The sequence below is a fragment of the Equus quagga genome, chromosome 18 (assembly GCF_021613505.1).
Source record: "Equus quagga isolate Etosha38 chromosome 18, UCLA_HA_Equagga_1.0, whole genome shotgun sequence".
Taxonomy (NCBI): domain Eukaryota; kingdom Metazoa; phylum Chordata; class Mammalia; order Perissodactyla; family Equidae; genus Equus; species Equus quagga.
Window position 1 is genome coordinate 27,255,900 of NC_060284.1, and position 14,923 is coordinate 27,270,822.

Below are 14,923 nucleotides of genomic sequence, written 5' to 3' on the forward strand. Positions count from 1 at the left end.
AGGGAGGGGAAAATGCAATGAGGATGAAGTGGTCAACAATGACAAATGAGATAAGCTCAAGCAGGATAAATATTGACAAAACACCAGTGAATTCGGCAACTAGGATTCCAATGACACTTAAGAGCCATTTGATACTAACATACTCCTATTGATAGTAAAAATTGCATGCATTTTCTCTCCTATTTTTCAAAAATGACACATGTTACATTTCATTTTAAACCATGCAACATACCAAGTTCTTCATTTTAGTAAGTATTTCAGAATCAACAAAAAGAGTGATTTAAGTCTTGCTATTTTGTGACTAAGATGTATAGAAATGTGGCAAGGTTTTATAATTTTCTTGATATTAGAAAAGTACACATTAAATCCAGAATTGCATATGATAGCATGATTTAAATAGCTGATTATAAATATATTTTGCAGTCAGTTTATATCTGAACTTTTTCTGAATATGTGGTATTTTATGGGTAATATTATCAATAGAACACAAAGGATTTTTTTATAAACCTATGGAAATCATAATGTATTCTTATTACTTTTGACCCAGATCAAAAGATGAGGCTATAATATAATATGTGAGTTTTAGAAATTAACTGAATTTTGAATTGAAATTTAAGGACAAAAAGATATTTCAGGTGGGAAGAAAAGTCTAGATGTTGCATCAAAAACTGTATTATAGCTTGGAATAGAATATAATCAAAAACTTTGAAAGAAATAAGATTTTAAATATAATACTTTGCCCATATTAGAAATGTACTACTTGGTATTGTACAGTAAGAAGTAGGACATAAGAAGTGACAAAACATTTATTTTTAAAGCTTTGAAACTTCTTTTGAAAATATGGAAATATGATAAACTGTCATTCAAAAATGGACTTTGAGTACAGGCAACAAAAGAAAAAAATCAGTAAGTTGGGCTTCAACAAAAATAAAAACTTTTGTGCATCAAAGGACAACAGCAACCAAACAAAAAGGGAACCGGTGGAATGGGAGAAAATATTTGTAAACCATATATCTGATAAGAGAGTGACCTTGAGAATATATAAGGAACTTCCATAACTCAATAATAATTTGATTAAAAAATGGGCAAAGAACTTGAATAGAAATTTCTCTAAAGATATATAAATGATTTGCAAATAAGCACATAAAACGATGCTCAACATCACTAATCATTAGAGAAATGCAAATCAAAACTACAATGAGATGCCATTTCACACCCACTAGGATGGCTATTATAAAAAAAAAGAAAACAGAAAAGTAACAAGTGTTGGTGAGGATGGGAGAAATTGGAATCCTTGTGCATTGCTGGTGGGAATGTAAAATGGTGCAGCTGCTGTGGAAAAGAGCACAGCAATTCCTCAAAAAACTAAACATAGAATTATCACATGATCCAGCAATTCCAATTCTGGGTACATACCCCAAAGAAATGAAAGCAGGAACTCAAACAGATATTTGTACAGCATGTTCACAGTAGCATTATACACAATATCCAAAAGGTGGTAGCAACCCAAGCATTCATCAACAGATGAATGGGATAAGCAAAATGTGGTATACACATACAATGGAATATTATTCGGCCTTAAAAAGGAAGACGATTCTGACACATGTTACAACATGGATGAAACTTGATGACATTAGCCTAAGTGAAATAAGCTAGTCACAAAAAGACACTGTATGATTTCACTTATACGAACTACCTAGAGTAGTCAAATTCAGAGACAGAATAGAATGGTGGTTTCCAGAGGCTGGGGGAAGGGGGGAAGGAGGAGCTGTTTTTGCTGGGTACAGAGTTTCAGTTTTGCAAGATGACTAGAGTTCTGGAGATTGGTTGCACAACAATGTGAATATACTTAATGTCACAGAACTGTACACTTTAAAATCGTAAATTTTATGCTATGTGTATTTTACCACAACAAAAAAAACGGACTCGGAAATTAATAGGTGTTGAAAATAGAATCACAGTCATTAGGATGAAGCTCTAAGTCATTGTCCAGGTGCAGAGGGAAGGGACACAACTGCACTACTTTTATGTGTACTTTATTATCACCATGTGGTACCTGGATTTCCAGCTCAGCAATGTGCTGCTGTAGCTCAGCCACGGCAGCTATACTATCTGCTTCCCGGAGTCTCACAGCCATCACTTCTTCCTTGTTCTAGGGTGGCAAACAAAAGAAACCAATAATAAACCACATAAATATAAAATTAAATAAATAAATAAAATATATAAATATAAAAAATTTTTAAAACATATAAATCAAACCAGTAATAAAACATAAACACTTGTGACCTGTCTCAACTTTAGAAAATATCAAATAGACCCATGATTAAATGAGAAAAAAGCTATTATTTCCTGAACTTGATATGAAGTGAATAAATATATAGAATAGCATTACATCTTAAAATATTAAGAAACACCCCTCATGTAAATATTGCTCAAAATTTTTAAATTAAAAATTAACTTAATGAATAAAAATTATTAAAATTACTGGTCACTATGAAAGCTGTTAATTTTTTATGCAAGAACAATTATTGAGAATTTTCAAACACAAATAACTAGGACAATAGATTAACAGAAAATATGGATACTAGAGTGAGCTAGATAATATTAAAAAATTATATTCTTTCTGAGGCAATAAATGTTAATGAATATTTACATTACACTACAGAGAATAATAGAAATGAATTACATCACAATTCTGCATAACATTCATCTCACCTCAAACATTCATACTACCTCAAAATTTCACAAAGGGAAAACTCTAAAACCATATTCTAGAGTATCCATGCTAAATAATACTGATCCAGAAATAACAAAATACGAAGAAAAGGTGGTAGAGAAAAACGGGGTATGCAAAATTATTTTGCTCCTCCATTAACTTCAGTTGAAATTTACCAATTACTTAGTATCAAAAATGTGCAGCATGATGATCACAGGAGAAATTTAGCACCTCACAGTACTATAATATCAAAATTTTAAAAAATATTAAATTTAGTAAAAGTGTAATCACTAAACTTTTAAATAAAAATTTATATTTATTCTTGTATTTCAGATATGATGTTGGTACTTCACTTCAAATACTGCTTTAAATATTTTTCCAATTTGCATATGGCCAGGACATGAAGTCTCTATACCCAGTGCTGTGCTGGTAAATGCTTAACAACCAGCTTTCAGGGAGGGGCATATATGCACGCGTGTGTGTACACATATGTGTTCATGTATAAGTTTATTATATATTTTAATATAAACTGACACAGAGGACATATAGTACACAACATACAGATAATAAAGATATACAATACAGCCACGCGCTGCATAACAACGTTTCGATCAATAATGGACTGCTTGTACCATGGTGGTTCCATTAGATTAGTACTGTATAGTCTACATGTGTAGCAGGCTATAGGATCAAGGTTTGTGTAAGTACACTCTTATCATGTACACACAACAATGAAATCACCTAACGACACTTTTCTCAGAATGTATCCTCACCGTTAAGCAATGTGTGATTGTACTCATTATTGTAAATTCTATATAGTCAATATATTCTCACAGAATGCTTCCACTGATTTTTGCCAAACTCTTGTATCCATAAGCTACCTATGGTTGAAACTGAGGAATAAGTTAAGTTTTGATATGACTGTTGGTTAATTATTTTTGTTTATGTTAGAGAAATGAAAGCGAAATGCAGAAGACGTTAAAATTTTACCCATTTGTCAATGATGTGAGCAAATTTTTTAACTAATTCTGATGACAGTAATCAAAGACTGGAGAAAATTTCCCTAATATTTTTGCGCTATTCATAATGCAAAGGCTGAAGATGCAACACACTGTTAAATTTTAATCTGCATTAACAGTCCAGAGCAGGAGTCAAACACTTTTCTTTAAAGGGCCAGGAAGTAAACATTTTAGACTTGTGGGTCATACAGTCTATCACAACTACTCTGTCTGCCACTGGAGTGTGAAAGTGGCCACAGACAATACATAAATGAATGGGCAAGGCTATATTCCGATAAAACTTTATTTACAAAAACAGTCAGTCAGATTTGGGCTATGGGCTATAGTTTGCCACTTTCTGGTCTAGATAATCAACAAAACAATAAATCAAGCCCTGACTTGTAGTTTGCCAACTTATGTGGTGTAAATACTCCCACCATGGCTCCTTTCAAGCTGCCAACATCACATTATTGAACACAGAGTTGGGAAGAAATGTGCAGTAGCACACTATTATAAAGCATTTCACAATAGGTATAAACCTCAAAAGCACAGACAATAGTAAAATGTAAAAATAATTAGGAAATGATGACGTTTGAAAGTATTTATTATCTTTGTTCTACCATAATTTGTTTCATTATGCTATATAATTCAATTGGTCATATGGCTATTTAACATCTGTGTCACAAAATTCCTGAAAATCTAACAATTTGTTATCGGTTCTAGCAAGCCTTTACTGGCTGGCTCCAGCACATCACTGTGTCTAAGTTTAATAAAACTCAAATCTCATCCTGTCACTCCTTTATTTTAAACACTTTAATGGCACTCCACAGGTCTTGAGATAATATCCCAGGTCCTTATACTGGTGTCCAAGATTTCACCTAACAGGCTTCCTATTCACTGCTCTAGCTTCATATCTTACCACTATTCCTCTCTACACTCCCCTCCAGCCAGAATGAACTTCTTTTAGTAAAAACGACCAACCTGTTGTTCTTTCTCACTTCTGCTCTTCACACATGCTATTCCCTTTGCCTAGTGAACTCTCTGTTGCCTTTCCTTAATTAACTCCTTCACATCCTTATGGTCTCAGCTTAATCATTCCTTAGTGAGCCTTCCTTGAACCATTACTCTAACACTAAACTCCCATTATAGTGTCCTACATACCTTTTCAATCAAGGCACTACCCATACTGCCTTGTAACTGTGTCTTTACCTGTCTATATCCTTTACTAAGAGAAAGTCCTCGAGGACAGTGATCTCTCCAACAGCCAGCACCAACTTGTAACCACATGAATGAGCCCCCTAAAAAGCCTTAAGCTTTAGCTTCAGCTAAGCTTTCCAATGACTGCAGCCTCATGAGAGACTCTAAACCAGAACCACTTGGTTAAGCTGTTCCTGAATTTCTGATCCACAGACACTCTGGGATATTAGTACTTACTGCTGTTTTAAGCCACTATGTTTTAGGGGTAATTTTTTAAATAGCAGTAGAAAACTAATACATTTATACTGTACTAATTTTACTTAACATTGTATAAAAAATTATATCAATCACGTAAAAACCCAAATATTTGGGCATCAGTTTTCCCCTAATCTTTCCCCTCTCCAATTTAATCTCCAAGTCTTGTTGGTTCTCTACAAAAATAGATCTTGAATTGATATACTTGTCTTTATTACCACTGCCAATACCTGGGCCCAAGCTAATACCTCTGTCCTGTACTATTACCTGAGGACCTCATATCACATCTCTCCCCAGTCCCACCTCAAATCCGTCTCCACACACAGTGGCATGTGTGTTCTTTTAAAAAATAATTAATTGCTAGAAGCAATAGCCCCTAATAAATGCTAAAATTACTTGATGAAACTTCAAGGATACTTGTGTGGCCTCAAACAGTTCCCCCAAAATATGTGTTCATTATCGCGGTGGTTTTAACATATGTCCTCAAACTCTTTGATCCTCTTTCCTTCAGGAGGTGTGGCTTAATGCCCCTGCTTTGCCCTCGAACTGTGGTCTGGACTTCGTAATTTGCTTGTAATGACTAGAGTAAAAGAGGAAAAAAGCTTTGTAGTGGAAAAAGCTGGCAGAGATCAACTTAATCAAATGACCAAGGTTACCAGCACCAACACTAAGACATATCAATACAATACGCCCCTGACACGGTGCGCTGAGAAGGACACTTCATCTCTGTATTCTTTCCTAAAATACACAACCTCAGCTTAATCGTGAGCAAACATCAGACAATCCCAAATTGAGAGGTACTCTACCAAATACCTGACCAGTATTCTTCAATAGTCAAAGTAATAAAGAAAAAAAATACTGAGAAACTGTCACAGATTAGAGGAGACTGAGACATGATGGGGAAATCCGAATAAAGTCGGCAGTTTAGTAATAACATTTGCCAACATTCATTTCTTAGTATTGATAAATGTACGATGGTTATGTAAGATGTTAACATTAGCAGGAGCTGATTAAAGGGTATATTGTGACTCTATCTTTGCCACTTTTCTGTAAACACAAAATTATTTCAAAATTCAAAGTTAAAAAATAAATCTGAAACAAATACGGCAAAACAGAAAAAAAAAATCCTATCATATCATCTTGCTTTCCTACTTAAAACTTCCCAGTGGCTTCCCATAGCACTTAAGAGTAAAACCCAAACTCATTACCACGGGCTATAAAAATCTCTATGGTGAGAAGTGGAGTCCCAGCCTACCTCCCTGGCTATATCTCATTCAGTTTTTCATTATATACAAGACTCAACAACCAAGTTCTTTTCTGCTTTGGGGTCTTGAACTCTGTGATGCTTTTCACGCAACGATCTTCCCCTGGGTCTTCATGTGACTGGTTCTTTCTTCTTCCTGAGGTCTCGGCTCTGATACCACCTCCTAGCACTCAATCTTAATTCCCACTTCCCCTTAACTCCCAGTTTACAGTACATCATTAGTAATGATTCATCTATTTTTACTTATTGTCTCACTAAACATTGTGTCCATCTTCTTTACTACTGTATCCTCAGTTCCTACAAGAGTAAATGACAAACAGAAGACGCCCAAATATTTGACAAATACATAAGTAGATGCCATTGTTCTCTGAAGTTCCATAATCTCACCTCCTCCCATCCCTATTTGAGAATCACTGTCCTAGAATATGTAAATTATATATTTATATTTATTTAAAATGAAAATATTTGGCTACACACTTTGTAAATAACACAGTGAAGAAACAGGTACTATCAAGTCCTGCTGGTCAAAGTACAAAATGGTACAACCCTAAGGAGGGTTATCTGACCAAATCTATAAAAAGTACAAATGTATTTACCCACTGACCAAACAATCAATTTATAGGAGTTTATCCTATAGAAATGTGTAGCTATACCTCTATACATCTGAAATTATATACGTCCAAGGTTATTCACTAAACACTGCTTGTAGCAGCAAAACACTGCAAAACAGCACATATGCCCATCAACAAGCACCTAGTTGTACACTTAGGTATACTAAGGTACACGCATGCAATGGAAAACAATGTACCTTAGAAACTACAAGCACTGATACTGAAAGCTCTACAAAACATACTGACCAAAAAAGCAAAAAGCAGAACGTATATTAAAGTATGCTAACTTTCAGGTAAGAAATTGAGGAAAAGAAAAATTATATAATTTTACTTGCTAGTATCTGCCTAAAGGAGACTCTAAAAGGATGTATCAGAAAATAACAAAAGCAGCCACCTAGGAAAAAGTAAAAGAAGGGGTATGTGGTAGGGTCAGGAAGGGATTGAGATAAAAGGGGATAGAGGTGTGGGCAATGCTTTCATTTATACTTTGTTAACAAAAAATCAAAGCATTATAAAAAATGTGTATGTATTAAGTTATTAAAATTTATATTAAACATAAGCAACAGATTTAATTTCTTCCTATCATTATTCCATAAATGTACAATATTATAATCACAGTAAAATATTTTGATTGATTTTCCTCACTTATTATTTACTACACAATTTTACAATTGTGTATAAGAAGTAATATACCTTTTCTCACGGATATACATATTTCTTCGTAGAACTAGAGAATATAAAATCTTTCTATAATCTTCAAAGTTAGATATTCAAGGAAATCCCACAATCTCATTACTGGAATTCTAGGGGCCAGATGTGTTACAGAATTTCAGAGTTTTTACATTTTAGAAAAGTAATAAGGTACATAAACCATACATTAGTATTATCCAGCAAGATCTGAGGCAGCATCCATAATGAAACAGTATACTCAATGTTTACCACAATGAAGCAGTGATGAATAAAAACCTATACCAACTGAGATAAATAAAAATTACACATGGTTATATAACAATTCAAATTAAGTTTTACTTCCAAATGAATTTGTGTGAAACTTATGAAAAAATGTTTGGGTTTCAGAGTGTTTTAGATTTTCATATTAGGGATCATAGACTTGTACTATTTCATCTTTAAATGGGAACATTCTAATTCACTTATAGAGGGAAAATAATGTTAATATTAAAAACAGTATCCTGACATTTTGCATAAATGAAGAATAAAATGAGCTTTAATAATTACTTATCAACAAATCATAAGCTATAATCATATAAGACTAAATGAAAATGAATCAGATTATATAACTGAAGGACTGGCTTCCTTGAAAAAGTTAGGTTTGTTTCTACACAACAAGATAAAACACATATGTATTTGTATATGTACTAGGTGTTAGGGTGACAATTAATACACTGGTCATTCTTGAAATCTGGAAAACATTACAAAAGATTGAATAAATCAATATAAAGCTCAAACACAGGGAGAGATGGAGTGAGCATCTGTAACATACTTCACAGAGGTACTAATGAACAATTAAAAATTAAATAAAATCTCATATCTTTTCTTAAGATTATCAACCTGAGTCCACTACTTAGATAAAGTCAAAGAAAACAGTTATTTTCATCAGCAAACTCCCCAAATATTTATTTCCAAAGAACATTTTACTTTGATTAAAAGGCACTAAGGCATTTGAAGAGCAATATTAAATCCAGTAACAGCGCTATCAACACGTTTATGGAAAACTTACACCAATAATGAAAAAAGATTAAATTTAGTTCTTTATTAAAAATAAGTCAGCATAGACAATATATCATAAAAACTCAATCAGATATTAGTATGACAAGTCAAACTGATATAACTTTATGTCACAACATTTTATTTTTAAATTAGTTGTCATATCCTTCAAAAGGGACTACTCAAGTTAGTACAAATTTCAGTACTGCCTACAGATTTCTGTCAGTGTAAATTGTAACAGTCATGCATATTTATTAGGATGTAATTTCAACTCTGGATTTCAGTGACACTGATAAACCACTCAAGCTTCACTCTTGGTTTTTAATGACACCAGAACAAGTTGATGGAATTACAGCTTTATATGTGCCATTGAAAGTCTTATTTCTTATCATAGAATAACAAGGCTGGACTCTTTAAAAATTAAATGAAAGTATCATTCCTACTATTTCATCACGGAAAGATGGATGTCTAGTTTATTTTTAAAATTCCATAACTTGTCCTCGGTAATTCATTCTAATGCTCAGACCACAGTCATCTCTTTAGTTATTTCAAACACAAACACACACACCCCTCTCCTTCTATCCCACTTCCTGTCTCCTCTTGCTCTCACCACTGCTATACTATAAATTTACTTCAGGAAAAAATGTACTTGCATTCAAATCCTTTTTCTTGCTTTATGAATCTAAATACTTCACAAAAAAATAGAAAAACAGATTAGCATAATAATGGGGAATGTGCACAATTTTCCCAACTTATTAGTACATGCACACATCTTTTGCTCTCTACTCTTATCCAGGAGACATATATTAATATTGACAGACCACTAATAAGGCAGCAATTAAAGCAGAGTTGCCCTAACCTCTCTAAATTGCCTATCTTTTTGGCTGAGACATTAAAAGCTTTGGTTTTAACAGATGACAGGTCAAAAGAAAAACTGTAAAGAGCTACCCATTTCAACCACTTAGTTAACTTGTTTCCTGCACTAGCGTTTTACAAAGTGGTTGAAAATGAGGTTTCTTGCCTGAAATCTATCCCAAAGCAAGATGAGCTAACCTGGTCCAAAAGCAACCATTAAACCAAGTTCAGGAAAAGTGGGAAATAAGACTTTTTTGGTTTTAAAATAATATAATCAATGATGAGACAAAAACAAAAAAAGCATTATTATATTGACAAAAGCAGAAACTAGTTAGTTGACATATTTACCTTGCATTCAATCTCTGCTTGTCTGCGCTTTGCTTCACTTAACTGAGTAAGCAGTCCTTTGTTCTGTGCAGAAAGGTACTGCACCTTCTCCTGCAGACTGATCACCTCTTGTTCTGCTCTTCGAAGATGGTTACTATTGATCTGGTTCTAATAATTAAAAATATAAATACTCAGACTTTAGATAAAGGGCCTGAAAAAACCCACAAACTTCTACCTACCCATTTTATGCCTTGACAACATTATAAAAAATGTTATTAGTCATATGCCAATTTTATTTAACAAGTAGTTAAATACTTAGAAAAAGTTTATAAAACTGCTTTAAAAATCAAATCATCCAAAAAAATACATAAGGTTCATACTGGAAATTCTCATTATAGCTCAATTTACCATTTATAAAATAAATACCCATAAACTATAAGGATGTTTATGTAGAACTTGAAGGTATTACTTTCTGAAATAAGCAGTGTGGTACAAAGTGAGTAGATATAGGAATATGATGAATTTAACTCCTCTTCCCAGTTGCCAAAAGCAAGCACAGATCTGGTGAAAGCTACCATCACCATTTACTGAACTATAAACTCCTTGATGTCATGACATGTGTCACGTGCACTCCTACATTCCTCCAGAGTATAGCACAGTTTGTTTTTAACAAACATGGACTGTTTTGAATTCTAGCTTGCTATTTGGTGATTAAGCAAACTAGTTAATATCTCTGAGTCTCTATCTCCTCATTTGAAAAATGTATATAAAAATACTACCTATTTCTCATTTGGTTGTCTTCAAAATTAAATGAGATAATACATATAACAGGGCTTAATATATCATAAGAATTCAATAAATGCTTGCAGCTCAGTGCATAACTACAGGACATGCTAAAATAATATATAGACCTTGACTGACAAGAGGTAGTTTGCCCATTCAGGCTTGCCCCAACCTGAAATCTTTCAACCACAAATTATTCTATTAGGGGCCCGAAAGAAACAGAAGGGACTTTCATAACCAAAGATAGGTAAAATCTGGATCTTCATTTAACAGTTCTTCAATCTTGGTCAAGTTATTGAATCATATCAAATTTCAGTACACTGGTATAGGCACAGACATTACTACTTGCCTTTCAAGGCTGTGTTATAAGAATTATACGAGAAAAGTTTACCAACAGTCTCGCACGACGCCTGAAATTTAACACACACTTAAAAAAATGCCCAGCTGTTACTATTATTATACCTATTCTACCTCACTCTAAGAAAATGACCCTGCTTCTAGTTTTAATAAAAAAATCTGGATCATCCAACAGATTTAAGCTCCAAAACTTTCTACCATTTTCCTTTTACTTATCTTCCTGACTCGCAGAAGAAATGCCTCCTTTCTAAGACCATCCTCTATATTGTGCTCTTCTATCTTACTTTCAATCAATGAATATTGTCTGTTTACAAAAATAAGAGGGAAATTCTTAATACTGTATTGAAAATTTTCCACAACCTCTTTTTACTGTCACACCTCCTAACATTAAAACAAATAACTACACTTCAGAAGGATATATCTTTAACCTAAGCTACAAAGAATTCCCACAGATAACCCTCCTCCCTGCGGCCCTGATTACAAGTCCATGATGCCAAATCACAAAACATTCACACATAAAAAAACACCAAGAACTGATCATGACTCAGAAACAGTAGACAAAAACGATAGCAAGAATAGATTTTTAGGGACTCTAGATAATAAAATAATCATATAAGGACTTCATATAAAATAGTGTATGTTTAAAATTATTAGACATAAAAAGAAGCAAAAACATAAGCAAAGAACAAGTCACTGTCAAAACAATTTTCAGCAAATGTGAAAAATAACCAAACACAATTTCTAGAAATTACTATAGCCACTCATATTAAAAATTCAATTAAAGGCTTAAATAAGAGGTTAGATATAGTGAAGAAATAATTAGTGTCCCATAAGAGGTCAAGAGACATAGAAAAGAGAACAGGAAGTACAAAATATACCTGGTAAGGGTTGCAGGACAAAATAGGAAAAAAAAAGTGAGGGCCAGCCCAGTGTTGTAGTGGTTAAGTTCACACACTCTGCTTTGGTGGGCTGGCGTTCGCTGGTTCAGATCCCAGACATGGACCTACACACTGCTCATCAAACCATGCTGTGGCAGCATTCCACATACAAAATAGAGGGATATTGCCACAAACATTAGCTCAGCAAAAATCTTCCTCAATCAAAAAGAGGAAGATTGGCAACAAATGTTAGCTCAGGGTCAATCTTCCTCACCAAAAAAAAAAAAAAAAAAGAGCGAGATATGATGATCTAAGGGATAATAGGTGAGAACTTTTCACAACTGAAAAAAAAACCACATATAAATCCACAGTTCAGGAAGCACAACTAGTCCCAAATAGGATAAATACAAACAAACCCTCAACAAGATACATTGTAACAAAGCTTAGAATGCTAAAGAAAAGAAGAGGTAAATCAAGGGAAAAACTGAGTAGCTGTGAGATGAAGACATCTCAAGAGGAAAAATCTGTAGTGCTTAAAAAAACAAATTTCATCCTACAGTAGTATATTGAGCTATATTATCATATAAGGGTGAGAGAAAAGCATATTTTAAGAAAATGAGAGAGTTTACAATTCATGATTGAAACTGGAAAGAAACTACCAAATAAAAGTAAGAATAGAGAGCAAAAAATTGGCAAACAAGTGGACAAATCCAAATGAGCACTGACTCCATAAAACACAACAATAATGTCTAGTAATTTGGAGGTATAAAAAAAGATGTACAGGGGCCGTCCCATGGCCGAGTGGTTAAAGTTCTGTTGCTCCCCTTCGGTGGCCTGGGGTTTACGGGTTCAGATCCTGGGTGTGGACCTTCTCCACTCATCAGCCATGCTGTGGAGGCATCCCACATACAGAGCAGAGGAAGAGCATAGATGTTACCTCAGGGCTGATCTTCCTCAAGCAAAAAAAGAGGAGGATTGACAATGGATGTTAGCTCAGGGCAAATCTTCCTCACACACAAAAAAGACGCACAATCATAGTAACATGTAAGAACGGAAGCTGGAAGAAAAGCACTTGAAGTTCTTCAAAGGCCCTTTACACAGTTTGGAAGGAAGACGGAGATCATTATTAACTTTAGACTGTATTCAGTCGGGTAAGCATTTTCAATTTTTTTCAGGTAATAAATGCTAATAGAAAAGAAAAAGAATTATAAAATTCAAATTAGTAGAGAGAAAGAGAAAAAAACTAAATTAATCCAATAAAAAGCAAAGGAGAAAAAAAGAAAGAAACAGAAAGCACAAAATAAAACAATTTCAAACACATCACAATAAAGACGATTTCTGATCATGGATGTAGAGAGTCAGAAAGAGCATTACTCCCACCCTTTTAACTAAAAAAGCCAAACAAAAAACAGCCAAACTGTTAAACACAGAGAGGTGGGGTCACAGGGCAACTGACTAACCCAAATCTAAGGAGACACAGGACAGATTCAGCCAGAAGCTGTGAAGAATAATTCAGCTAGAATAAATATCAAATCGGTAGAGGCCAAGTGTGAGCCGGCTAGCGAGTATGAAGCCCAAGGTGGGGAGCAAAGTTCAAAAACTCTTATATACTTTTTCTTCATTGACTCCAACAGGTACACTCAAAGACGACTGATGAGAGTCCTGAGAAAGAGAACCGCATGGCGCAGGCCTGAGGGAGGTGAACAGCAGTTAACATAGAGAGGGTCACTAAACCTTGCTCGTCTCCTCTAGGGAATAAAAGGTTTAATTTGCATGGAGCAGGGCAACCAGCACAGTTGCCCTTGAGGCACTGGGGGAACCACTGCGTCTGAGGAAGGGCCAGGACTGTATTTTGGGCCTAGGACTATAGCTGGAGGTAGGGCAGGAGCACTGAGAAGGCCAAACACTCCAGATCCAGGGACACAGGGCAGCCTAAGACTGAGGCTTTATCAGATCATAGGGAAGAGTTGTTCTCTGCCCCTCTGACTGCCTATAACAAGTAACAGTGGAATACTGCTCGAGACTGACCCTCTCTGAAGTGCTGTGCAAAGGGAAGACCTAAAGACATTGAGAAAACCCATTGGCAAACCAGCCTCCAATCTAAAAATAAGATATTGCTAGAGGAATTTGAAGACTGTGGTGCAAAGAGGGTAACCACAGAAACAACAAACCTCAAACCCAGCCCAACTCCTGACTATATTAACTCAAATCCCCCACATTAAAGGCCAAATAGAAGGTAAGGTGTGCCCATTTCCAGGCAAAAAAAACTATTTACCTTAGTCTACTGTCCTACACGAGATATACAGTTTTCAACAAAAAATTACAAAGTGTAGGAAAAGGTAAGAAAAAATAAAACACTACCAAGAGACAAAGCAATCAACAGAACCAGCCTCAAGTATGACACAGATATTGAAATTATCTGACAGGGAATTTAAACAACTGTGATTAATATGCTGAAGGCTCTAAGGGAAAGGTGAAAAACATACAAGATCAGATAGGTAATATCAGCAGATAAATGAAAACCATAAGAATCCAACAGAAATGCTAGAAATGGAAAACAACAGTAATAGATGTGAAGAATGCCTTCAGTGTCTCATCAGAGAACCTACAAAGTGGAGGAAAGAATCAGTGCTCTCAATAAGTCAACAGAAACACTTCAGTCAATAGAAACAAAAGCACAAAGAGAGAAAATAATGGGGGGAGGGGAAGAACAGAACATCCAACATCAAACAATCTAACATATGTGTAATTGGAATCCCAGGAGGAGAAGAGAGTATGGGACAGAAGAAATATTTGAAGAAATAATGACCAAGAATTTTCCAAATTGCACGGCAGACACAAATCCACAAGTCCAAGAAGCTCAAAGAAAAAACAAAGCAAAAAACACATCAAATCATATCATATTCAAACTGCTAAAAAAGAAAAGACAGAGGAAATCTTGAAGGCAGCCAGAAGGG

General features: G+C 34.6%; 1 protein-coding gene across 6 annotated transcripts in view; it reads right to left on the bottom strand.

Moving 5' to 3' along the window:
* EVI5 (ecotropic viral integration site 5) overlaps positions 1 to 14,923 on the bottom strand; it is a 211,560-nt gene that overhangs the window by 63,259 nt on the left and 133,378 nt on the right. For all 6 annotated transcript variants that reach the window (XM_046645597.1, XM_046645596.1, XM_046645595.1 and 3 more), the window contains 2 exons: positions 9,970 to 10,116; positions 2,057 to 2,152 (listed from right to left, as the gene is read on the bottom strand). In XM_046645597.1, coding sequence (XP_046501553.1) covers positions 2,057 to 2,152; positions 9,970 to 10,116 — 243 coding nt within the window. The remainder of the gene's footprint in view (positions 1 to 2,056; positions 2,153 to 9,969; positions 10,117 to 14,923) is intronic.